At 43.9% G+C, this 26,657-nt stretch overlaps 1 protein-coding gene and 1 long non-coding RNA gene across 3 annotated transcripts in view; one reads left to right on the top strand and one right to left on the bottom strand.

The window, feature by feature from the left end:
- Positions 1-15,164, bottom strand: part of Etnppl (ethanolamine-phosphate phospho-lyase) — a 22,986-nt gene extending 7,822 nt beyond the window's left edge. For both annotated transcript variants that reach the window (XM_050127722.1, XM_050128539.1), the window contains exons 1-9: positions 14,989-15,164; positions 11,833-11,951; positions 11,443-11,602; positions 10,479-10,553; positions 7,168-7,258; positions 5,569-5,685; positions 3,314-3,396; positions 2,386-2,611; positions 1,115-1,269 (exon numbers count right to left, since the gene is read on the bottom strand). In XM_050127722.1, coding sequence (XP_049983679.1) covers positions 1,115-1,269; positions 2,386-2,611; positions 3,314-3,396; positions 5,569-5,685; positions 7,168-7,258; positions 10,479-10,553; positions 11,443-11,602; positions 11,833-11,951; positions 14,989-15,044 — 1,082 coding nt within the window. In that variant the 5' untranslated portion in view covers positions 15,045-15,164. The remainder of the gene's footprint in view (positions 1-1,114; positions 1,270-2,385; positions 2,612-3,313; positions 3,397-5,568; positions 5,686-7,167; positions 7,259-10,478; positions 10,554-11,442; positions 11,603-11,832; positions 11,952-14,988) is intronic.
- Positions 1-26,657, top strand: part of LOC126492734 (uncharacterized) — a 220,962-nt gene that overhangs the window by 3,818 nt on the left and 190,487 nt on the right. The gene's annotated exons all lie outside the window — the stretch shown is intronic.

Below are 26,657 nucleotides of genomic sequence, written 5' to 3'. Positions count from 1 at the left end.
GGGGGCTGGGGAGATGGCTCAGAGGTTAAGAGCACTGGCTGCTCTTCCAGAGGTACTGAGTTCAATTCCCAGCAACCACATGGTGGCTCACAACCATCTGTAATGAGATCTGGTGCCCTCTTCCTGACTGTAGGCATCCAAGCAGACAGAATACTGTATACATAATAAATAAATAAATCTTTTAAAAAAAAAAAGATGCCACGAGTGTCACCGTTGCTCCTCATATTTGAAACAAGTTTTGCCATCAGATTGCCCACCTCACTTAGTTTTATAAGAGGATCATACTTTAAACAATTGTTTTTATCTGCATGTATATGTGTGTAGGGAATGCATGTGGACACAGGCACGTGTGTGCATGTGACTATGGTGGCCAGAGGCCAGCCTCGGTGGTGTTAGTCAGGGGCCATCTCTCTTAACACAGGGCCTCTCCATAGGTAGCCTGTGTGCACTACGGTTGCAGGTGAACACCACTCACCTGCCGTGGTAATGAAGGTTCTGGGGACCCGTTTAGGTCCCTGTGCTTGTACAGCAAACTCTTTACCCACTGAGCGCACTCTCCAGTCCTCAAACAACACTTGGTGCCATTTAATTTCTCGAGCTACTCCTTACAAGTTTATGAAAAATACCCAGCAATGAAGATAGCATTTTCCTCCTCATCCACAGATACTTGGAATAATCTGATCGTCCTTCCTTTCCTGGGCTTAAAATTATCCTAACTTTACAGAACAAAAGTCTGCAAATTTTAAAAAAATATTTATTTATTTATTATGTATACAATATTCTGTCTGCATATATGCCTGCAGTCCAGAAGAGGGCACCAGACCTCATTACAGATGGTTGTGAGCCACCATGTGGTTGCTGGGAATTGAACTCAGGACCTTTGGAAGAGCAGGCAATGCTCTTAACTGCTGAGCAATCTCTCCAGCCCCCAAAAGCCTGCAAATTTGAGGAAAGATAATGTACCCCCATGTTGCCAGGGTGGTCCCTGAGTCCTGGATTAAGACCAACCCTTGCTCTCTCTGTTTCTCAGTGTTTTAGAAACTCAGTTCAAGCTTTCAAGTTTACAAGATTGTTAGGGAGAAACAAATGCGTACATGACGGTTGGTCAACCCACCTGATATCCCCTATCAAAGGGTGCTTAGCTTTCTGTGCCTCCAGTAGCTCCGTGAGGTAATTCCCTACTCGGACAGCATTTCCCTGAAGGTTTTCTTTCTCAATTACGTCCAGCACAGCCAACCCAACAGCACAAGACACTGGATTTCCTCCATACTAAAGACGAAGATGAGAAAACAGCAATGGAATTAGTGGTATTTCTTCATGAGAAATTTGGCATTCAACATATGTCTGAAAAACAAAACCTATTTTAATGCCTTCAGCAGTCCCCACAAAGGTATATATTATTAAAGATAAGAATGCTTATGTAAATGCCATATATATAAATTTTTAAAATATATTTTATTTTGTAATAGTAACCTATCAGACTTAGAAGACAGAATGATTTTGCTCATTGGAACGGAGTGAAAACTCACTCCTGGAAAATTCTCCAGGATATGTCTCTAGTGTGAGGGATTATAAGTGGTTTATTGGTTCATCCAATCAACAGAAAATATTAGATTGTGAATTAAAGATTCCGAAGTGTGGTTCAGTAATGGAAATCAGTGTTTGTGTCCTTAAAGAGCTGAGAGAAAACAGCTAAGCAATATTTTCTCTGAAAAACAAACCCTTTCTGTGCTTGAACCCTTGCTTTTGCTGCTGTGCACACGACAGCGACTCTTCCAACCTAAAGCATTTACTTGGGGGGATAAAGCCAAAGAGAGCTATCCAAGGGTCAACACCGAGTCTCCCTTATGAGAGTTGACAGATATTCACGGTACCAAATCATCTAAAGCTTTCAAAGTGTTTGAGGAATTTCAACACAACACAAAATAAGGAAGATCACATCATCTGTTAATGAAACAACCCCCAAAGATTAGCAGGAAATCTATCCTGACAAAATCTAACAAGAATGTTATCAGAAGAGGAAAAGCACAAGCAAACAGTTCAGAGGGAATCCAGGCTGGTGTGATTGAAGTTTGACAAGAGTATTAGCATGATATGCTGGTAATTTTTTTTTTAAGATTTATTTATTATGTACACAGTGTTCTGCCTGTATGTCTGCCTGCAGGCCAGAAGAGGGCACCAGATAGCGTTACAAATGGTTATAAGCCGCCATGTAGGTGCTGGGAATTGAACTCAGGACCTCTGGAAGAGAAGCCAGTTCTCTTACCTCTGAGCCATCTCTCCAGTCCAGAATGGTATGCTGGTTAATTGGAGCCCTTTTCTTTATTATCTAAGAATATGCATTAATTTCCCCTCTTAGAATTAAAGCTGCAAACCCAAACTTACTGTATTGAAATACTCCATGCCAGCGCTGCTGAAGGTTTCTGCAATTTCTTTGGTTGTCACCACACAGGCCACGGGGTGACCGTTGCCCATAGGCTTCCCCATGGTGACGATGTCTGGAATGAAGTCTTTGCCGTGCATTTGGAAGCTCCAGAAATGCCTCCCAGCTCTACCAAAGCCTACTTGAACTTCATCAGCGATAAACACGCCCCCTGCTCTGCGAACATGTCTGAAAAGCAAAGAGATATGCGGACGAGTGCCCCCAACACTACCCAAAAAAGACGATTGAAAGCAGAGAAGTATTAACCCAAAGCCTCCGTCCGAGGACTCAAAACCATGTAGCAACATTATAGGCTAATCGCAATTTCTAGATTAGATTTACCCCATATGGGATGTATGCTACTTAAAGTAAGCTGTATTGCAACATTCCACTTGGGGAGAGAGTTGGACAAGTGGCTCTATCCAGGGCTAATCTTCATGTCTACTAATTGACAAGGCATAGCTATGGGCCAATGAGACAGGATGCCCAGCAGGAGCTGCGGTATAGTTCTGCAGGCTGGACGATGTTAAACCCTGTATCCGCTGGATCTTGGTTAAGATCAGGGACATCCTAGAGTCCTAAGGAAGCAGGCAGACAGCAGCAGTTTTTTTTTTTTAAGATTTATTTATTTATTATGTATGCAACATTCTACCTCCATGTATGTCCACACGCCAGAGGGCGCCAGATCTCATTACAGATGGTTATGAGCCACCATGTGGTTGCTGGGAATTGAACTCAGAACCTCTGGAAGAGCAGCCGGTGTTCTTAACCACTGAGCCATCTCTCCAGCCCAGTTTTTTTTTTTTTATCAGCAAATCTGGAAGTATGACCTTGTATAGACTTGCCACAGTACCCTCAGTTTGACCAAGGATGCCCAAGTCAAGTACATACTCAGCCACTTTCTGGAAGTAGCCTGCTGGAGGAATAATTTGTCCACCGCAACTCTGCATGGATTCAGCAATAAAGGCGGCAATCTATACAAAAGAAGATGGGGTCACAATCTTTACAAGATACCTACCCCCTAAAAAGTTTCCTATACGACAGGTTTTTGTTTTTAAAGATTTATGTTTATCGATGTGTACGTGGGTGTTCTGCATGCCTGTTTTCTGTTTTATGTACATGCAGTACCCAAAGAGGCCAGAAGAGGGCACTGGATCCTTGGCAACTGAAGTTACAGAGCGTTCTTACTCTGCTCTGTAGGTGTTGGGACCCAAACCTGGGGCTTGAGAGAACATGCACTCTTAATGGCGAAGCCATCTCTACAGCCTCAAGAGCACACTATGGTAAATAAGATTTATCTTTAACTTTATGCACGTGTGTGTACATGTGTGCAGGTGTCGGAAGGCATGAAGCCTCTCCCCCTCCCCCTCGAGATGGAGCTGTGACTTTGGTGTTGGGAACCAAACCCGGGTCCTCTGCAAGAGCAATGTGTGTTTGTGTGTTCTTGACGGCTGAGCCATCTTTCCAGGCCTTTGAGTAGGTTTAAAATGGCTAGAAACAGACCTGTGGTGCGTGCTACACAGTCTACTAATTAAAAACAAAAGCTGCCTGTGGCGGCTGTGACCTAAATAAAGTCCTGCCCCCTGGGGAAATGGAAACCGCGCAAGGAGAGCTTCATTAAGGGTCAATCTCTTTTGTCAAGCTGTGCCTAGTAAAAGTACTGTTTTGATGTCTATGTCATGAATCTTTGCAAACTGATTGAGGATCAGAAGGTGCCTTGGTGCCCATTCCCTAGTTAGTAAAATAGGACTGTTTGAGGCTAGAGTCTGCACCAGGGGAGCGGGCACACAGCCTGGGGCTCCACACAGCGCTATGTCTGGATTTGAACCAGGCTTTCCTCAACAGTTAGGCCTCTCAACAGAAACTACAGGGGAAGCATGTCAGGAGGAGAAGTTCGAAGTGGCAATCACTGACGGAAGAAGGGAAAGCTCAAAAAGGCCCGAGGAAAGAAATGTAGAGAACCAAGTCTGCCCCTAGACTCCTACCAGCTGCCCGAACCAGGTTAAACGCTTTACTTCCGAGTTATTTGGTGTCGTAGCTCTAAAATGAGGCCGCCGGAGTCTAGAAATTTCTGCTCCAACCTTCCATGATCTCACGAGCACAGCCGACATTTAGAAGTGTATGCCCCATATTTATTTTTGCATAGCTTTAGAAGTGTATGCCCCATATTTATTTTTGCATAGCTTTAGAAGTGTATGCCCCATATTTATTTTTGCATAGCTTTCAGCATTGGTAACACAGTGCCATCAGGTCCCAAACTGTGTAGCACTGATATTGGTAAAAAAAACCAAACCAAAACAACAAGAATCACCTAGACACCCTCCATTAGAAGCAGAGTCCATATCATTTGTTGAGGTTAAAAAAAACTGAAAGCATCATTTACCATATGAAACTGCAGGGAGGAGACTCGGAAGCTTCTGTGGAAGGGAGAGCTTTAGGCTCATTTGCACGAAGATGTCATAAAGGACATAAAAGCAAGGCAGGGCTGATGGGTAGGAGAGCTACTCAGAAAAAAAGAATGGATCTCTTGTCATGAAGGCAAAAGAATTTTTTAATTCACTGGAAAAGGCGAATCCTTTTTATTTAATGAAGTATTCGTATCATCACGTCTGTCCCATAAACCAATTTAAAGGCCGCGTGTTGTCTAGTTGCATCTAATCTGCACCTCTGCAGCCCTGCAGTGGTGGAGACTAGAACGTGAATCTGCAGACAGTGGGGTGAAGACCGTAAGCATGAACTCCTTTCCTGCCCTCGACAACTCTGGTGCTGCCGAGCCTCAGTTCTGTGGTTCCAGGAGCCCCCGAGCTCCAACAGCACCATCGCTCCCTTGAGGATCTGAGAGCTGGGACTGCCCTCGACACCGAAGCCCCTCTGCTGCTTTGCTTCCCCACGACCCTCACAGTTGGGAGAGCCTGGCTCTAGGAACCAGACCCTGTGCAGTGAAGGATCAGAATTAGCCAGTAGCACTGGAGAAGAGAATGGTTTCATATCTGAGATAGATAACATTTTACTATGACAGTATAACAAACCAAGAGAAAATGTAACCAGCAAAGAACAGAATGGAATTTTCGATTTAATCCTTTTTCTTCTCTGTAGAGAAGTCTATTTCCGTAAAAGACGTTAAAAGTGTCTCCCATAGTGCCCACCTTCCTTCCTCTGCTCTGAGCATCTTCAATGATTTTCTCCACTTCGTCTGCATAGGCTGTGGCTGCGTCTTCGTGGTCCTCTCTGTATTTCCCTCTGTAAGTATCTGGAGTTGGTGCCTAGAGCATCAGATGATACAGTTTCTCATAATTTGCCTCTTTCCCAAACTTGAAAACCAAGAGGGCATCTATTCGCCCCCCCCCAGGGCATGTTGGAGCGTGGTTGTGTGTTGACCCAAGAACCCCGCCCCCCCCCCAGTGCCTTTTATCTCTGTACATTTTTGAAGGCTCTGAAGAGCTGACATCTTTCAATTGTGAGCTGGACCCAGACCCTCTAAATCAAAAATTTATCCCTATTCACATAGAAAGCAAATATAGATTGGCAGATGCAGTTATATTATATAAAAATAATAAGAGGTGGAGACTGTACTAATGAGTATTTGTAAAACAAACTCAGGCTGTCAATTATATCACAAACTACAATTACTTAGGAAACTTGGGTACCTTAGTGCTTATTCTTAAAGCCTTGAAATAAAGCAGTGAGGTCTCTAAGGGTCCACTGACCCACAACTAACACAACCATATGAAGTGAATTTCACTGTTTCAACAACTTGTCTGGCTTTTTCCATTTGATGTAATATACCTTTAAAACAATTCACATTATTTACATAATTATGATTTATATAAAATTTTAAATTTTATTAGTTTTTAAAACGTTTTGGTCATTCCTTGTGGATTTAATTTATTTATTTATTTTTTTGGTTTTTTGAGACAGGGTTTCTCTGTAGCTTTGGAGCCTGTCCTGGAACTCCCTTTGTAGACCAGGCTGGCCTCGAACTCACAGAGATNGGTTTTTTGAGACAGGGTTTCTCTGTAGCTTTGGAGCCTGTCCTGGAACTCCCTTTGTAGACCAGGCTGGCCTCGAACTCACAGAGATCCACCTGCCTCTGTCTCCCCAGTGCTGGGATTAAAGGCGTGCGCCACCACCGCCTGGCTTCCTTGTGGATTTTATATCATGCAATTCTAATCCAACTCATCTCCCCATTTTTTCATATCTACCCTCTGCCCTTGCAACCTCTCCCCCCAATAAAATAAACTTTAAAAGAAAAACAAAAGAGCAAACAGAACAAAACAAAACGTCTTGGCATGTGTGCCACGCCAAGCTGTAGCATGACACAGAAGTCACGCAGTATACCCTGTAGTCCATAAACTTCTAAGTATTCATTGCAATGAGCCATTGGTCTGGCTTGAGGCCTCAGCTTCCTGCTTTATGTAAATTATTTTTATGATCGTCATAGAAACTCTCTTAGCTCTGGGTGTTGATCTAGTACTAGTATAATTGGAAGAGTAACTGAAGACCAGGGGGCACAAGAATAAAACAATAGCTGCTGAAAATCTCATCTGCCACTCAACTCTCCGACCACGATTCTCAGTGTGAGCCACATGCTGTGCCAGTACGTGGCCCTCTGAGGTCAGCATGTTATATGACCGCTCTGATTCTTAGTTTCTCTCCCATGGTTCCACTCTGCTCCGAGGGTTGGGCTGGATGGCAATAGGCATTCTAGCCCCAGCATTCTGATGATAGGACGTGGGGATACTTACCACATGTACAAATTCCTTCTTGACATCTTTGCCCTTCTGAAACTTATAGGGACTGATCTCAATTAATGATGTCAGGTGACCATGGTAAGCACTGAAATGTTAAAGAAAAGCAATGGAAATTGTTCCAAGAAAGGTGTTTTTCCATATGAAAGCCAATATTGTATACCACTCTGTATTCGTCGTCTGGGGAGAATTTCCTTGCTGGTGCCACATATTAACTGTATGACTGGATCTAGCCCTTCCTGTCAGTACCGGCCATTTGATATGTCCATTTTCTCTTATACATACAATGAAGTACACGAGAAATCTAATGTGTCCTCATAGGCAATGGTTTTTTATTACAGTAGGAAAATAAACATTTTTGAATTATATTGCTAAATTAGATTCTTTAAATTTGAATGTTTTCATATCTTCATGTAATCAATCCTGTGATTTGAGTTTTCTAGATTCTGGTTTTTTTTTTTTGTTTCATTTTGTTTCCTTCCTTTCTTCTTTCCTTTCTCCCCCTCCCCTCCTTTCTTTCTTTTTTTGAGACAGTGTTTCTCTGTGAAACAGTCCTAGCTATCCTGGAACTCTTTGTAGACCAGGCTGGCCTCAAAACTCACAGAGATCCTCGTGCCTCTGCCCTCCAAGTGTTTCTCCTCAGATACAGGTAGGCATCCCATGGATATCATCCAGCCATGGTTTATCAAGCTGCAGTGAAAGCAGACATCCCCTCCTCCACTAAGACTGGATGAGGCAATCCAGCAGGAAGAGTGGTCCCCAAACCTGGCCAGAGTCAGAGACATTCCCTGCTCTCATTGCCATGGCTTTCCATTGGGATGCTGTTTAGTGGATGATCGGTTGGAGACACTAGGCTAACACTAGTTTTCTGGAACAAAAACTTGGACTGAGTAGAGAGAAATACTTTTCTCTCCCTTAAAGCACAAATGGTGATGATATTCCTTTTTCTATTTCTCGCCCAGAAATATAATCAGCAGATGTGGAGAGAAAGGTCTAAAAACCCACCCACAGATAATTCCAAATAGAGATCCTCTGACCTAGGCTGTATAGGAAACTGCAAAGCGGCAGCAACAGGAGGAGACTCCTGACTGGAAAAATTATAAAGAATACGAAAAGGCAACCCCAAGGATGATAAAATCATGAGATTTTTGAGGAGATTCTCAAATCAACAGTGCCAGTTACGATATGTTACACCCATTGGATTAGCAACAGTTGGGGAAAAACAGAAAGCTGGGTAGTATTTGGTTTGGTTAGACTTTAGAGAGGAGACCTTTCTTGTGCTGTGTCTGGAGTTGTAACCACGCTGGAGACAAATATTGAAACCTTTAACACAGCACCTTTGTATACCTTGCTGCCCTGCCATCTTGTTTCTGAAATTTATCCCTAGGGAATTCTCAGAATGCCCTGTGGAGGACCGTGTAGAAGGATTTCTGCTGGTGCTGGGAGCAGATGCAGTCAGTGCCTGTCACTGGGGGTGCTGCCCAGTGAGAACAGCACTGTTATAATACCGTAAGGCAGCAACTCCCCGCGTGGAGCTGTGGGCACTGGCAGCATCTCTAGTCTGACCTGAGATGTGCTGTGGTGTAAACAGACACAGTGGACTTTCGATACTCAGTGAGAACAAAAGGAACGGAAGATATGTCAATGTAGTTTAGGCTGATTACATCTTAAAATGACAGCATGTTGGCTACCCCAAACGGCTGGAAGGTTTAAAATCCCATACATGGCTCATATTATGTTTCTATTGTCAGAAGTGAGTCGGAGGAATGCAATGCCTCTCAGGAATTCTGTGTGGGATGAAACACGAAAAGAGAGATGGACACTGACTTTGGTAAAGCAGATAGATGCACGTAAGATAACATGTTTTACATGATGTAAAAAAATGAAAGGACGTGGAAGTACATGCAGAGCTCGTTGGGAAGATCCGTGGAAGGGGGAGGGAGACAGGAGGGTAATGGCGGAGAACATGATTGGAAAACACTCGCACATATATGAAAATGTCATAGCAAAATCCATTATTATGTAGAGTTAACATGTACTAGTAAAACATTTCAAATAGCATAAAATAGATGCTAAATATATTATTATGGTCTTCCATAGGTCCGCAAGTATATAAGTAAGTAAATAAATATATGGTGAATACATTATTATATTTGTCCATAGGTGATGGATGAGAATTGTATAAAAGAAACACCCCACCCCAAGTATGTTCACCTCCTATACCCAGAACCTAAGAATATGTTTCATAGCAGAGGTGATTTTTTTAGGTGTATTGAGGACCACTCAAGGAGAGCATTATTCTGGATCATCTGGGAGGCTCCTACACAGTAACAAATGTCCTATGAGAGAAAGTGGAGGCAGGAGCATGATGGAGAAGCGGGGAATCGAAGCAGAGGCTGAGTCAGGTGATAGCCGACCTTGCTTGAAGGTGAAGGCCCGGACTGCAAGCCATGAGACACAGACACAAGACGTGGGAGAGCCAAGAGTCCCCACAGATAACCCTGCTTTTAGCTCAGGGAGTCATTTTAGCTTTCTGACTTACAGAAACAGTACAGATCACTGTTCTTTGTATTATTTGGACCCAAAAGTTTGTAGCAACAAATGAAGAAGCGACAGAAAATGAATAATCCCATTAAGAGGAGTCTACATGAGGTCCGTATTTAATTCCACTCTGTAGATTTTTGGGCATAATGTGAACCCATATGTGGCGGCGTGGAGGGATATAAGGGCAGACAAAATAATTTTTAAGATGTTAGTAAACATGGGTGCAAAATATCTTGTTTAAAATTAGCAAATTCATGTTCGAGAGGTAATAAGATCATTCATAGCCGTGAGCAAATAAAAATACTAAAGTTTTAAGTTTGCTATAAATTGCTGTCTTTAACATTAAGTACAGCGGATAATCCCAATAGTGAAGTGAAGCAAATGTTTGGATTTTAAAGAAATTATTCTTATTTTTTTAAAAAAAAAGAATTTTGGAAATGATTGAGTTATGCCGAGGCAGCCGCAGGTGCAATTGTGTAAAATGTCAGCCTGGTTTCACATCAAGCCCGTAAACCTGCAGGCTTCACGATACGCTGGAAAGTCTCCTGCATTTTCAGGGGCTTAGACAGTAAATTAGCCTCTGGATTTAAGCTAAGTTCAGCACCTTACTGTGGAATTTCAAACCACCGTTCCATGACGGTTCCATGACTCCCTCCTCCATAAGTGCCTGTGTTTTAGTACAGATAGGTTCGGTTCGGTACAGGTGGGTACACTTCTGGCTCTGAAGGGGCGTCTCCCTTGGAAACCCTGTGCCTAAGACTTACTGGTCAAGAGTGATCACATCCTGGTGGCCTCGGAACTGCCGTGCCAGGCGCAAGGCTAAGTCATTGGCTTCGGATCTATTGAGATAAGACAGAAGGGACAGGTGACAATCTCTTTTTAAAATGACTCAGTGTTAGTTACAAATTTTTTTTTCCCGGATTTTCGAGACAGGGTTTCTCCGAAGTTTTTGGTGCCTGTCCTGGAACTAGCTCTTGTAGACCAGGCTGGCCTCGAACTCACAGAGATCCGCCTGCCTCTGCCTCCCGAGGGCGGGGATTAAAGGCGCCACCACCGCCCGGCATTAGTTACAAAAAATTGTAAGACGACCTTTACCCAGAAAAGCATAATGCAGAACTGAGGTTTCTTTCCCGCTCCTTCTTGGTCACCCTAAGTTCTCTACATCATTTTTCTTTTTCTTTCTTTCTTTCTTTCTTTCTTTCTTTCTTTCTTTCTTTCTTTCTTTCTTTCTTTCTTTCTTTCTCTCTCTCTCTCTCTCTCTCTCTCTCTCTCTCTCTCTCTCTCTCTCTCTCTCCCTCCCTCCCTCCCTCCCTCCCTCCCTCCCTCCCTCCCTTCCTTCCTTCCTGTATTTTTTTCGAGACAGGCTTTCTCTGTAGCTTTGGAGCCTGTCCTGGAACTAGCTGTTGTAGACCAGGCTGGCCTTGAACTCACAGAGATCTGACTGCCTCTGCACCTGCTGGGATCTGCATTTATGTATTGAATGGACTATGTGAGCCCGTCATTTATATTGCACACTTTACTGAGTGACAAGATGATGTCACTGTATCCTCTTATGCTCGGAATCTTGAAATAAACGATACAGAAAGGACCGTGCCTAATCAAGGTCCCTTAGTGAGTGGCGGAATTTCCTTAAATTTTTTTATAGACATCTGTATCACACCACGCATCAAAAGGAAAAGGTACGCAGGTGCAAACGGGGCGTGAGGATGCCAGAAACCAGACACATACCCCGAATTTGTAAAGTAGCAAACAGAGAGCGTCTGCGGCAGGGTGGCTGTAAGGCGCTTGGCGTACTCCACGATGTTGTCGTGGAGGAAGCGAGAATTCGTGTTGAGTAGTTCCATCTGTTTCGCCGTGGCTTTGACCACTTCTGGGTGGCAGTGTCCCACTAAAATGTAGGACATAAAGGAACAGTCAACAGCCATAAGAGCTTGGGAGGAGAGGGGAATTTTGATGGAAAAAGAGAAAGGGGTTGGGTCCCTTTCTCCCCGGGTTTTAGGGAAGCTTTCCCCTTTTAGGGCGACTCAGCGGAGGGACAGCTGACTTGAAATTTCCCGAGATGAACCGGGCTCCACAGGCATTTCCTCCAACGCTCTGCTCTGTGCGTAGGTTGCTTACCGTGAGCCACGTTGTTGATGCAGTCCAAGTACCTTTGGCCTTTCTCGTCAAACATGTACTGCCCCTGGGCTCGCATTATTTTGATGGGATCCGCAGCAAAGAAAACTTTGCAAGAGGGCCTAGACAGAGGCAAAGGAAATACTTTGGTCCCGTCAGACAATGCAGTATTTTTCCTTCTCAATGGAGGTCAATCATCAGTTGAAAATTAAAACACATTTCAATTATAAGGGAAAGGGAAAACAGAGCCCACGTGACCGCATCGTTTTTTTTCATTCTACGTTAGTTTTGAATCTCTCCTCTTAATTCGCCGCTGGTGTCATTGCTCACATTTCTTTGTTAAAACATCCACAGTTTAACAGCTCTGTTTACAGGTGCACGAATCAGCTTACTTAAAACTCAGCTCTCTTTGGGACATTTTATTCTGCTGGAACAAAGTTGACCACCCTCACATAGGGTGATAACTATTCATTTCCTTATAATTTGGAGAAAGAGAGGAGGGGAAATAGGTGGTCTTACATGAGATAATATCTATTAACAGCAGTTTCTGACATTTCTTGAGAGCCAAGGTGGAAAGTACCTTTAAAAGGCACAGAAGCCCTCTGCAGCCTGCAGCGTTCAGTAAGACCCAAGGTTCTCTGTGTGCCTCTTAACTTGTAGATACAATCTAACTGTTGAGTTTGAATCCACAAGAATTCTTTCTCTCTCTCTCTCTCTCTCTCTCTCTCTCTCTCTCTCTCTCTCTCTCTCTAATTTTAGCTGATGCTGAGAAAAAAAAAAAAAAAAACTAGTCTACCGGAGGTGGTCTGTGAGTTCAAGGGCAGCCTGGTCTACAGAGTGAGTTCCAGAACAGCCAGGTCTACACAGAGAAACCCTATCACAGAAACAAAATAAAATAAAACAAAACCTATATAAACTAGGAGATGGGCTATAGCTCTCTCATGAACTGCTTCTCTAATAGACACAAGTGCTAAGATCTAATTCTTAATATTGTACAAAAACCTACAGCAACTTTTACCATAGCTGTAAGTCCTTTTAAAGTTTGAGGTTACTCACTATTCCTGATAATCAAAACACTTTTAAACAGCTGCACTTCACCTTAATAAATATTGCAAAGTCTCCACAAACCCCTAGGATATATGCAGAGGTTTTTTTTTTTTTTTTTTTTTTTGGTTTTTCGAGACAGGGTTTCTCTGTGGTTTTGGAGCCTGTCCTGGAACTAGCTCTTGTAGACCAGGCCAGTCTCGAACTCACAGAGATCCGCCTGCCTCTGCCTCCCAAGTGATGGGATTAAAGACGTTTGCCACCACCGCCAGGCTGCAGGTTCTTTTACATATGCAAAAGCACCAAAATAAAAAACATAGTTTTAGGCTTAAATGTCCATTGGGCCAAGATCAGAAACCTCAGTAGCATTGTGCTTGGCCATATATTATGCCATAAATGTTCATTGAAATAACCAAGAATTATGGGGGCTTATTTTGCTCACAAAAGCATCCCAGAACAAACTAAGTTAAGTATTTAAGATGGGAAAGTCATTTATTTGATACAGGACAAGTGCCACTCAAAATACATGAAAATTCTCTTTGTAGTATTTAGCTCTAAGTTACTTATAGTTAGTTATAAAGTTCCTTATAATTTGGAGAGAGAGGAGGGGGAAACAGGTGTAGGTATTATATAAGATAATATTAAAATATTTATCTGTTTCTGACATATCAGGTGTTTTTGTTGTTTTGTCTGAGACAGGGTTTCTCTGTATAGTCCTGGCTGTCCTGGAACTTAGAGATCCGCTTGCCTCTGCCTCCCTACTGCATGCGCCACCACCAGGAGACTAGTTTATATGATTTTTCAGCATCAGCTAATATTAAAAGAGAGAGAGAGAGAGAGAGAGAGAGAGAGAGAGAGAGAGAGAGCGAGCGAATGAATTCTTGTGGACTCAAAGTCAATGGTTAGATTGTATCTACAAATTATGAGGCACACAGAGAACCTTGGGTCTTACTGAGAGCTGAGCTGCAGGCTGCAGAGGGCTCTGTGCCTTTTAAAGGTACTTTCCACCTTGGCTCTCAGGTTGTAAAATTCTCCCTCACCCCATCTCCAACACTACTCTTCTCCTTCCACAAACTTTGCTGTTTTCCCTCAGAAATTATGTTTCCAAATGAATCTAGTTTAAAAGGTGTCAATCAGCGAGTGGGGGGAGGAACTTGGGCCACTGTGAAGAGAGGTCTTCGCCTCCTCTACCTTTTAGAACCCTCCTGATGGAAGCCAGGAGCTTTTGTACCAGAACCTGCTCAGCATTTCTGCCCGGAACACATTGCTTCTTTCCCTTATCACTTGGTCTGCGCATTGACGACTGCACCAGGTACGTGTGCACTATGGATAGCTGCTTCCACAGTGTTAGGGCACAGTCCGTATTGTCCTTTAAAAATCCATACACAAGATAGTATCTCACTCGTTCTCCTTTGCTCCTGGAATGTTAATAATAAGACTTGACAGGGATGAATGAGCACGATACCTAGCTGGGACCAGAGTTCAGGCCAGTCTTTTATACGCAGTTCTATTATGAACACATAACACGGACAAAACAAACGCCAGGAGAACACAGCATTTAAAAATCGACGTGAGGACCCAGCTTAAGAAGAAGCTATAACTGTGCCCGCGAAGTCTCCGCGTTTTATATAGGGGATTTAAGTTTTCTGCTAGCTGCTGAAACGCTTTATTGCCTCACCAAACACGGAAAAAGTTCACTTTAAATAGAGGTTGTCAGAATGTGTTTGTTTTCGGAGCCATCACTCAAATGATTTCTGAGTTCAGCTGTAGAGTTGATGAGCGTGGAGGCATGTTCTCCCCAGCCCGCTCACTGCGCTCTTTTCCCAAGGCTGGATACCGCGGATACCCGCTTTCAGGAGAGTGTGAGTTGGAGGAGCCAGCACCTCCAGCCACCTGCTGCCCGCCTCTGGGAGCCAGAGAAAGCTCAGGTTGGGGCTTCTAGGAGTACCTCCTGGGCAGGCAGAACTCTCCTTCCAGAGCCCGGGGGGGTGTGACCCTCAGTCTCTCCCACCCAACTCCAACCGTTTGCCCTCTGCCCCTTCCTGCCCGCTAGTCTCTCCCACCCAACTCCAACCGTTTGCCCTCTGCCCCTTCCTGCCCGCTAAGGCTCCTTACCCGATGTGCTTGCCCCGCAGCGCCAGGGTGTCCGGTTTGCTATACAACTCGCACATGGTCGTGCCCTTCCAGTGTGCCTGCCTCTGGAGGAGCCTGGGACACAGGATATATTTTCCTCCTGAGGTCTTCTGCCCTGGGCGTTGGAGGTCACTGGTAGCATTAACCACCTAGGGTCATTCCCCTTTTAAGTGTTGCCTGCCTTTGCCCTTCGCCAAGTCCCTCCCTCCCTCGCGCTCCCCTCCTCCACCTGGTGCCTGCTTGGCAAGTCAGCAGCCCAGCAGCCAGCCACCTCTGTACCTCCCAGTCGGACTGGCTCCAGTCCCCTCTCTGCAGATGTCCCCTGCCCCTCCCCACCTTGTAATTCCATTTACCTCACCTTTTGTTTTCCTAACTTTGCCTGCTTCTGCTTTTCTTCCTCCTCTGCCTGTAATTTCCTGCTTTCCCACTTTCTGCCTTCTTTTTAGTGCACTTGTATATTATCTTGTGAATCAAGCCTGCCATTTACTGTACATAACAGCAGACAGCTCGTACACTCCCTCGTCACAAGACTGGGACTCAGCCCCGTCTCCGAGGGGGAGTGGTAGATCGGGCATTCCGAACGTCTACTCTTTTGTGTTGTTGTTGTTGTTTGTTTGCTTTTGTTTTTCCTAGACAGGGTTTATCTGTGAACTGGAATTAGCTCTGTTGACTAGGCTGGCCTTGAACTCACAGAGCTCCGCCACATTGCTGGGGGGGGGGATTAAAGGGGCCACCACCCAACTCCAAACTTCGACTCTTAATAGTTGCAGATAGATGCAGACCTTCAATCTCCAAAGTCAGACTATTTCTTATCCCACATTCCCTCTGTTCCCAGTAGTGAACTTGGTACTTATTCCTGCACCCCTCCCCCCAGCCCCCAGGATGGCTTCTCGTACTGATGAAATTTGAAGTTAAATTGAACTTAAAAAAGATTGATTGAACCTTAATTAAAAATAGCCACTGGGTCATAAATGACTTTTAGAACCAGAGGTTACCTTGTAGGTTCTGTTGATAAGAACCAAGCGGCCTTAGGGAAGGAGCCAGCGGTTCAAGTTTCCACAGCTGCTTAGCCTGAAGCCAGGCTGTAGAGTTCCAGTTAATTCTGTGCTTTGGGAGGCCTGCAGAGAAAGCCTAATTTGTTTTAATGCGTCTAATAGTCATTTGGGTAAAGATATTAATTTATACTGAAGTACATCTAGGACAATTTATTTTTCTAAGCTAGGTGGAGGAAAGGAGCAAAGGGCGTCAGGGTATTTGGGTAAAATCTCATGTACAATCCTGCTGTAATGTTGAAAGATGTTGCCTACTGAAGGTCATAACAGTAGAAGTCATGAGTGGCCACGCCCTGTCTATCAACCCCACGTTCCTTGATAGTCTCCATACTGAAAATCGCGGTCTTTACACATACTCTCAAGAGTTTTGGGTTCCAAGTCCGGCTCATTCATGAGCTGGCTGGGCTTCTTCATATTTGGGGGATCGTATTTCTTAGTATAAAAAATGATCTCTCGGCTTTAAAGTAATGCAAATAAGTCTTAAATGAAGTCAAGACTTGGTGTCTCGGAAGGAGAGTCCCAAGCCCCTTCCTTTTTGGTTACTTTGCATTCTTTCCCAGTGATCTGATGATTCTTTTGGCTTTTGATGTCAGCCATGTGCCAAGTTTGCATCTCCCTGCCTACCCTCCCTGCCCGCCCGCTCTGTGCCTTTCTTCTCAGTCCCAGGCTCACCCACTTCCTTTTCTGGCATCTTCAAGTCTCCTAGACTATCCGTCTCAGCTAGCTCAAAATGAAAGCTTTGTTCTACCTTACTGGGGGCTATTTTGAAGTCCTAAACTATTGCTTTAGAAAATCTTGCTTTACTAGGCCTTTAATCGCTCACTTACTATCTAGCAAGTGCTCACCCTCTTCCAGGAAAGATGTCCTGAGACAGTTAACCAGACAGAGTAGCCCTACCCACCAGAGTTCACTACTCTCAACCCCTCCCTCCCCGCCCCGCAGAGGCTCTCTCACTCCCAGGGATTCAATAGCTCTGGCTCTGCTCTGTCCGGTAGACAGGCAGTAGACACAGGTGGTTACAGATTGACACGTGGGGCAGTCTAAGCTGAGACCTGCTGCTGTAGGCACAGGTGGTTACAGACTGACCGGTGGAGCAGTCTGAGCCGTGGCCTGCTGTGCCAGCATACAGCTCACACTTATGTTCACCTCTTTCTTTTCCCCCCTTTTAATATGTCCACGAACACATTTCAGTTATGAATATAAACTTGGCTTGTCTTTCTGTTAATCAACACTACTCTTGAAGGACAGAGTGGTGAATAAATAATAATTATTTAACACGTCATAGCTTAAATGGCCTCAATTAATGACAAATGATCCCAAAGAAATAGACCAAGAAAGTGTGAAGAGTACTAGAAAATTCTGTGCCTTCATCGCATTCCTATATCAAATCACTTCCAAGCCCCATCAACTGCATTCCAAAACCCTCTGCCCATGGCCACCTGCCGAAAATGCATCTGCATTTCTGTAATTTCTTTCCATGATTCCCTTCCTCCTCTGCATGGTGGTGGTGATGTCCCCTTCCTTACACCCCCAGCGACTGCCAGTTTGCTTCCCCAGGCTCCTCTTGGGCCGTTCCACACGGGTTTTAATGACCCTTGGTCAGCTGAGGACTTTGCCTTGGCTTCAGATTTCTGTTTAAGTGTCACAGACAGCCTGAGATAGGTTATTCTTGATGACCAAAGCCAGTTCTCAACTAATTAAAAAACAAAACCAAGGGTTCCCTCTCCCCTTTCCCTGCCATGGCCCAGGCTCTTCCCTCTTGATGGGTGTTGTTTTCCATTGTATCCCACTAGCACAATGCTTCCAACACAGTAGACTTGGTAAATCTGTATTCACTGACTGACTGAATACACATTTTAATCCTTATAAAATAAAAGCAGTTATGAGCCTCTACTCGTTGGTCATTTCTCGAGACTTAGATTCATTATCTTTTATGAAGGGATACTTCATAAAAATTGCTTTAACAGACCATCACTGTTTAACTTATTTCACAATGTGGAATATATAATATTAACTAAGTACAAAGGCCAGTCTTAAATCAAGAGCCAGCACAGAATGCACCCAAATCAAGGTGGATGAAAAGAGAGAAGACATCCAGCCTCTAACAAAGCTCTACCAAAAAGAGATTTCGTTTTTGGGGCACATTTTCCACTGTGTTTGCCAGGCATGCGTGTGGTGGGGCTCTTTCCCTCTCCAGGTTGATGTTAACCTTACTTGGGTCCTGACTGTGTTGGTTGACTGTCTGTATTTTTGAGTGAATCCTGACCCGAAGGCCACAGATTTCTCAATAGCCTAGGCTTGGCTAAATCAATTGTACTTGTGTTTGACTGAAAGGAGGGCTAGTCCGCCAAGCAGGAGACAATCAAAATGCCATTCAGCAGTCCGAGTGGCGGGTTTAAATTTTCTTCTTGGTAAAAATATGCTAAGGTGGGTGAACCATTTGTGTGGAACAGCAGATTCTCTGGCATGTGACATGGGCCTCGCAGTGGAATTTTGTGGGCATCCAGTAGTTCCTTGCCATCTCCCTTGACCTGCCTGGCCCTAACCTCCCTCCCTTGCACAAGGATATGCCCTTTTGAAAACTGCTCATCTTCAACAAGTGCTGGGCGTGGTGGTTTCCTGGCGTGGCACACTTCCAGAGGGTCTTATTGCTCTGGGTAGCACATTGCAATTGTGGGTTGTCTATCCAAGGTCTACCTGCCATGAACATGGAGGTTACCTTGTGACTATATTGCATACATATGCCTGGTTCAGATCAGGAGGTGCTTGACAGATCAAAACTGTGTGTCCTACCCCTGGGAGCTCTGTAAAGAGGACATTCAACCATAAATTGCATATATATATATATATATATATATTCCTTTCAGTACTGGTTACTTCTTTTGGTTCTGTGATCAAAATACATGAAAGAAGCAATGGGGGCAGGTTTATTTCAGTTCAGGATTTCAGTCCATCGTGGTGAGGAAGCCTGACAGAGTTCATGGCGGATGGACTGTGTGGGAGAGGGCCTCCTGTTCTGGCAGACAGAATCGGGGTTTAGGATATAACTTTCAAAGGCTTGACCCTAGTGAGCCGTTTCTGCCAGTTATCCCTGAGATTCTAATGGCTCCACAGCCCTCAAAGTAGCAGCATTGTCTGGGGACCAAGTATTCTAAACCGTGGTCTGTGTTGGGTTCAAGCTAGATTCACAACATAACACTTTTTTTTCTTACTCCCTAAACTGCAGGAGCCTTCCAGACTCATGTGTAGGTGGTGCAGTTTGAGAGTCTGTAGGAAGGGTTATATTTTAAATACCACAAGTGTATCACGGTTTCTGATGGCGCAAGTTGCCTGCCTAGAAGCCACATACAAACTCCAGAAACAGATCGCTGGAGCCTCTGCTTTTCTCCAGATGAGTCCGGGATCTGGAGGATAGCGACTACTTCTAGTACCAAAGGGGTCTAGGATAAAGCACCGCAGTGAACGTCGATTTGAGCTGAAGGCGTTTGAGAGTCGACAGAGGCCAGGACTTCCCTCACTGTCTAAAAGCAGAGCCTCCAAAAGGAACCCTGTCACCACACACTTCTCTAGGAGCTTAGACTAGAGAAGACTGACTCTTGTCCCTGTTCCTGAGAAGACGGCACCAGGACCAGAGCTCTCAGGAGAGGCACTGTCACAGGCCACCCGCTGTCCCTCCTGTCCTAAGGACCTATCTTGCTCTCTCTGGTCATCACCCAATTCTTTTCTCTTTTTGTCTTCCATTTCCTTTCTGCAGCGTACATATACGAATGCAATTTCTCTCTCCTCTTTGTCAGTTTGATTCAAAGGCTCAAAGCACTAAATCTAAATGGGCAGAAGGAAAAGTTTTCATCTGTGACAGACAGCATCAACTTCTTAGAGCAAAGGGCTTGTAACCAGGACCTGTTTTTATATAGCCTATGAGTTAAGAATTATTTTTACTTTCTTAGACGGTTAAAGAAATGAAATCCTATAAAATTCAGTTGAAGTTTCATTGGAAGATAACCATGCTTAATGGCTTGTGTAGTGTCTCTGCTCGCACTGTCTCAAGCGGCATAGCTGGGTCTTGTAGCTAAGCAGAGAATCTAAGCCAGCCCACATCTGCTCTATCAGTCCGCTCTTCTAGTTTGCCGAGCATCTTCTGCTGTATTGTCTGTGCCCATTAGAACTAAGCTTCCGGAGGACAGACCCCTTACAGCTTGTCCACCAAATCACTCTACCCTACAACATCACAGATAACAGCTGCTGCTGGTGTAAAGCAGTGGCCAGTATGGCTATTCATTAAACACTTACCGCACGACAATCACCCACGTCGAGTCTTTCCATCCTGGCAATCACTTTGCGCTGGATCGTACCGTTTGTTGCGTGCCTTGGCTTGCCCCTCCTCTGTTCGTATGTTGCAATTCTGACCCTCAATATGGATTTGAATGTGACAGTGCAGATCCTTTTGACTTATGAGGGGGCTTATGTGCCAATCTTAAACTGAAAATAAAATGTCAGTCAAAAATGGGTGGAGCATCCTTAGTCCATCAACATCATAGCTTAGCAACGCAGTGCACTGTGGAGTGTGGGCTGGTCTCTTCTGCCTGATCTCCAGGCTGTCTGGAAATTTCAGCTCGCTGTTGCCGTCTTCTTTAAGAGGCAGAATGAACTCATATATTGCTAACTCAGGAAAACATGGCAATTCAGTGTAAAATTTCTGAATATTCAGTTGTCGAGTTGAAAATTTTTACTCTGTGACACAGTGACTCAGGGCCTGTCTGTGCCGGAGACGGTCTTTAAAGGGGTCAACTGGGGTCAATGGGAAGACTACTAATCTGATCTGTTGGGGTCCTTTTAAATCTAGAAGATTTAGACAAGGGTAAACAGGAAACACCATTGTAAACACACAGGAAGATAACCACCTTCAGGCCAGATTAGACAAAAGTCAACTTGACCACACCTTGATGATCTCAGATTTTATGAAGCTACAATGTTAAGAAAATGGGTTTCTGGCTGGGTGTTGGTAGTGCACACCCTTAATCCTAGCACTTGGAGGCAGAGGTAGGTGGATCTCTGAGTTCAACTTGGTCTACAAGAGCTAGTTCCAAGACAGGTCAAAAAAATAAAAGAAAGAAAATGGATTTCACCCAGCGCATAGCATTTTGTGATGTTGGCCCAGCAAATAAATATACCACTGTTCAGTTTCCTTCTTCAGATGAGAAAAGTGGAGTGCGTGGAGATGAAGTAGAGCCTACAGTTAATGCATGGAGAGCTAAACCCTGAACACTGGGAGTGTGTCTCTTGTTTTTTAAAATCCTGCATCTTGCTGTCTCTCTGTGGAGAAGTAGACAGGAGTATGCCTGGGTGGGTAGATACACCGTGTAAATACAAACTTTCCTTCTCACTGCAGAACGCGTAACATTCCCAAGGACACAGTTAGATCACACCACTGTCCTCCTCCTCCTCTCCCTCCTCCCCTGTCTCCTCCTCTCCCTCTTCTTCTCCCTCCTCCTCTTCCTCCTCCTCTCCCTCTTCTTCTCCCTCCTCCTCTCCCTCTTCCCTTCCTTTCTCCTTTTCCTCCTCTGCTTCTTTCTCCTTTACTTTCTTCTCTTCCTCCTCCTCCTCTTAGTGTCTCAATATTCTGATTGCAGCACAAGGGAGAACGAGGGTGTCATTATGAATATGGAGTACTATGTACGTATACCCAACAGCTGGGGCAATGTGTTCCCAGTCTGCTAGGATTTGCATAACCAAGTGAAATCTCTTTCATAATCTGCCTTAAGTTTTTTGTTTGTTTTTCAAGACAGGGTTTCTCTGTGCTCTGTAGACAAGGCTGGCCTTGAACTCACAGAGATCCACCTGCCTCTGCCTCCTGAGTGCTGGGATTAAAGAGGTCACCACCTTAAGTTTTATTTGTTGTATTTTTTTAGTTAGCATAAAAATATTGTTTCATTGTTGTTGTGATTTCATACACACATGTCAGTTTGTTTTTATTAATCTGTTTCCTTGTTACCCTCCCACACCTTCCTCTGCCCTTTTCTTTCCTTCCCACAAATAGTGTCTCCTCTACTTTCATGCCATATATAATACTATACTTCATCGTGTGTACGTGCGTGTGGAGGTCAGAGGTCAACCTGCTGGAGTCATGTCTTTCCTTCTAGCATGCCAGATCCTGGGACTGAATTCAGATCTTCAGGCTTGGTGGCAGGCTCTTTACCCTGAGTCACCTTGCCAGTCCTAGTACTGAACTTCACAATGCTTCTCATTTTCCTTAGTAATAAAAATCCATGACCATGTGTGAGACTTGTGACTCTTATACCTCATAGCCTCCTTCCTGCTTCCTGTTCTTTGTCTCAGTTCAGCCACACCAGCCAACAGCTGCATTCTCAGCTGTAAAGAGCTCTTGGCATCTCAGTCCCTGTCCTCATTGAACTCCATACCTCAGGCATCAGCTTGACCAAGGCTTGCTCATGGTACCTTCACAGCATTATGGTACCCCTTGCCCTTCCTAAAAAGGTAGCGATTTTCATGACTGGGGTTGGATAATAAATTACCTGCATCAGGGCTCAGTCATAGGATGTTCCAAACCATGAGTTTGATCCCCATTCCCCAACATATCTCTCTCTCTCTCTCTCTCTCTCTCTCTCTCTCTCTCTCTCTCTCCCCCCCCCCCGTCTCTCTCCCTCACACATAAACATACACACATATAAATTCACACAAACATATACATACACTGACACCCACACATCCACACATACCCACAATACACACACATGCATACACACACACTCACATACATACATTCACACAAACATATACATACACATGCACATACCCACACCTACCTAAAATACACACGCTCACACACATAGGCACACACACTGACACACACACATACACTCATATAAATATACACATTCACTCACATAACCTATCATTAGTTGTTTATAGCCAATTTTTTTTCTACCTGTTTGGGTAGGTTTAAGAGGTATGGTCTTGCTGGAGGAAGTGCGTCACTAGGAGTGGGCTTTGAGGTTTCAAAGCCATGTACTCTTCTTGGTTCTCTCCCTCTGCTTCCTGTGTAGTCTTTAAGATGTGAGCCATTGTCAGCTTGCTGTTCCAGCAGCTGTGTCTGTCCACTGCCATGCTTCTCCACCATGATGGTGATGGACTTGTATCTCTCTGGAACTGGAAGCCCAAATAAGCTCTTTCTTCTTGGTCATTAAGCAACAGAAAAGTTACTAAGACACTGTTAGAGTTCCAGGCTAGCCCAGGGCCTCACCTGTCACGGAACAGCATGGATTTATCCTGTATGGATAGGCCCTGTGCTAGCTCCTCTTGGGTGTCCATACGTTCCAGGAGGACTCTCAGGCAGTGGGAACCCCCCTCTTTAGCATCCCTCTGACCTTGAGAGTCACCATGGTCCAGAGTCGTCCTCAACCTTAGGCTCAGGGAAGTCCTGTGTCTATCAACTTCTGGACAGGCAAGTAACTGCTCTGCCAGTCCACCATTGATGCATCTTTGTCCCGTTACCCTTACACGGAGGATTTAAATATAAACACCCACTTACACGGACAAACTCATCTGTAAGTATACCACAGCGTCTGTTAAACTCAAGTCAGAAAGTGGTCATTTGTCAAGAAAACCCCAACTCAGGGCTGAAATACCGTTTTCTTCAGTTTGGCTTTTTGAGACAGGGTTTCTCTGTAGTTTTGGAGCCTATCCTGGAATTAGCTGTTGTAGACCAGGCTGGCCTCGAACTCACAGAGATCCACCTGCCTCTGCTTCCCGAGTTTTGGGATTAAAGGCCTGGGCCACCATTGCCCAGCCCTATGGTTGATTTTGTTTCTGCAGATGGTGAGTACCTTGAAGGCAGCAACTGTGTGTCATCGGTCATATTCTGACGTAGTACATCTGCTCCAAACTGAGGAGTTTTCTACTCATGTAAAATAGAGACTAGGGGTTGGAATAGAGAGTAGGTGGAAGGAATAGATAAAAACACGAAAAAAAAACTCATGTTTTGAAATAATTTATATCAGGTGAGTTTTTAGATCTTTGTCAATTTGATAATAGTGGCTTTTATTGACATTATTTTTCAAAATGTGTCAACATAATTTATTTAGTTTGGAACATTAAGGCTTCAGTAACCCTCAGGCAAGTCCTTCCTGCTCGCTTGACAGGGACAAATATTTGTTTGTAATTTATTCATATTAAAAGCTTTAAATTAATGTATAAATCTTCATTTTAATTACTGCCCAGATTTCTGGATTCTATCAAGAACACTTCTCCTTGAATTATGTACATATTAAGTCATATTCTAATCTTGTTTTACTTGTACCTTGTTGTAGACACATTTTTTAAAATATATTTCTTTAAAAACAGAGGATATCATTTATAAGATAAGATGTATATACAGCGGAAATATATTTCAAGTGAATTAGATTCAAGGTCACTAGCCTTAGCAGAAGAACTTGAAGATGTCCTGACCCTAAGCCCTATTATTTATTATGTGTATGCTTAGGAACTTGGGCTCAGAGACTCTCAAGAACATCCAGCTCTTCAAGGCATTCAGGGTCTGCCCTCTATTGGTGAGCTGTGCACAGACATGCTGCTTGTGGGCCGGGGAGCTAATTGAGTACAGTGCTTGCCATGCAAGCATGCAGGTGGAGTTTGATCCTAGAACCTCTATAAAAATGCTAGCCATGGCAGTGTATGCTTGTAATTCCAGAGAAAGGGGAGTCCAGGGAGTCCTTGGGCCTCACTGGTCAGCCCACCTAACCAGATTGGAAAGTTCCAGCCAGCGAGAGACCCTGTCTCAAAGAGCAATGTGGATGGTGTTCAGGAGAATAACACCCAGGGTTGGCTGTTAGCATCTACATGCATACACACATACACACAGGTGCACATGCACAGGCATGTATACACACACCATGCACACAATATACCATGTTTTAAAAAAATGTATTCCTTTAGAATTTTGTAGTAAGTTGAAATAAATTTTATTGATGATTAGGCATAGTGTATGTTCTTTTACAACTCAGAATCAGACTGTGAATGCTTCTAGTGTGAGATTTTTAGTTAACCCAGGAGGGGACTGAGGTGTGATGCAAAGCTCAAATAGGATAATCACGGGGTGTTTTCAGTTTTATAGTTAAGAGAATATTGTATTAGTGCTTCTGAAAATAGCTCCCCGTAACCAAAACACTACTATATTGTAACTTAAAGAAGTGTTTCTTTGGGGCCACTGTTTCAGGGGTACAGCCTATGGTTGCCTGATCCCATGCTCTTGGACACAGATCACTGTGGCAGAAGTTTGTGCTGGAGGAACTTCTTTTCTTCTTGGTTACAGAGAAAAAGGGTAAGGGCAGCAGGAAGGGGCGCACACAGGACATCCCCAAGGTGTGACCCCAGGGACCTAAAGCCTGTCTCCTGCAGTTTCCAGAATTTCTCAAGATAATGCCACCAGCTTGGGAAGCAACCATCCAACCACGGGAGCCTGTGGGGGACATTTTATACTCAAATGATTGAAGAGGTCTACTTAAAAATTCAAACACAATGGATTAGGAATTTTAACTGAAGGAGGAATAAAGCTCACCCCGTTTTCCTTGTGTATTAAATACCTATTTTCATTTTTCATAAAGGTGTTTCATCCTTTTCCTATGTGATAACTCTCTAAGAATAAGTGAGTGTTGTTGTTAGTCATTAATGAGACTCTGGATTTATTTATTTTTGGTGAGGGAGAGAAAGTTCTTGGAGCTCAAACCCAGGTCTCATACGCTGAGCCTGCCCTCTACCACTGAGCTACAGGCCCAGCACAAGTCTCTAAAAAATTTTGAGCTACACAAATTTTCAGTTCATTGTGGATACACCAATTTTTATTCATTTCTAATTTATTAATTTAATTATAAATTTGTAATACAAGGCGATTGCAGGTATACTAGCAGGTCTAGCTCTCCGTGTGTAATTTAGAATGTTGAGAACATGCTTCTGTACCACAAGAGTGGTTCTTGCTGTCCCAAGGCACAAAGACTGTGTGTCTATGGGTCTTCTCCCACAGAGTATTTACGTCTCTACATTATTTCACTTAATATTTACAAGTGTATATATTTCCATAGATATTCAAATTTAAAAGTTATTTGTATGTGTGTGCGTATGTGTGTTGGAAATACCTCTCATCAGGCCAGTGCTCTGTCCTTAAGCCCCACCCCTATTCTGGTCTGTCTTTCAACTCTCAGTTCCCCTTGGAGGTAAAGCAAACCAAACCTGGCCTTCTGCAAGAGAAGCAAGTGCTCTTAACCATGAAGCCATCTCTCTAACCCTTTGTATCATAGTTATACAGAGTGTGGTAGCAACCTTCACTTATTAACTACACAGACCAGGGAGATTTTGGTCATACAGTATCTACACTGTATAGGCCTAAGTAAGTTAGACATGGTTCATTTGCTGATTACTTAAATTCACGCCACCAGTCTCAAAGAACAAGCAAGTTTTTCATTTCTTCTTCTTCTTCTTCTTCTTCTTCTTCTTCTTCTTCTTCTTCTTCTTCTTCTTCTTCTTCTTCTTCTTCTTCTTCTTCTTCTTCTCCTTCTCCTTCTCCTCCTCCTCCTCCTCCTCCTCCTC

Source organism: Alexandromys fortis, unplaced genomic scaffold, assembly GCF_014885135.2.
Source record: "Alexandromys fortis isolate MF-2015 unplaced genomic scaffold, M_Fortis_MF-2015_v1.1 scaffold_19, whole genome shotgun sequence".
Lineage (NCBI taxonomy): Eukaryota > Metazoa > Chordata > Mammalia > Rodentia > Cricetidae > Alexandromys > Alexandromys fortis.
The sequence above is the reverse complement of the archived record's forward strand: the minus strand, read 5'-3'. Positions and strand labels throughout refer to the sequence as shown.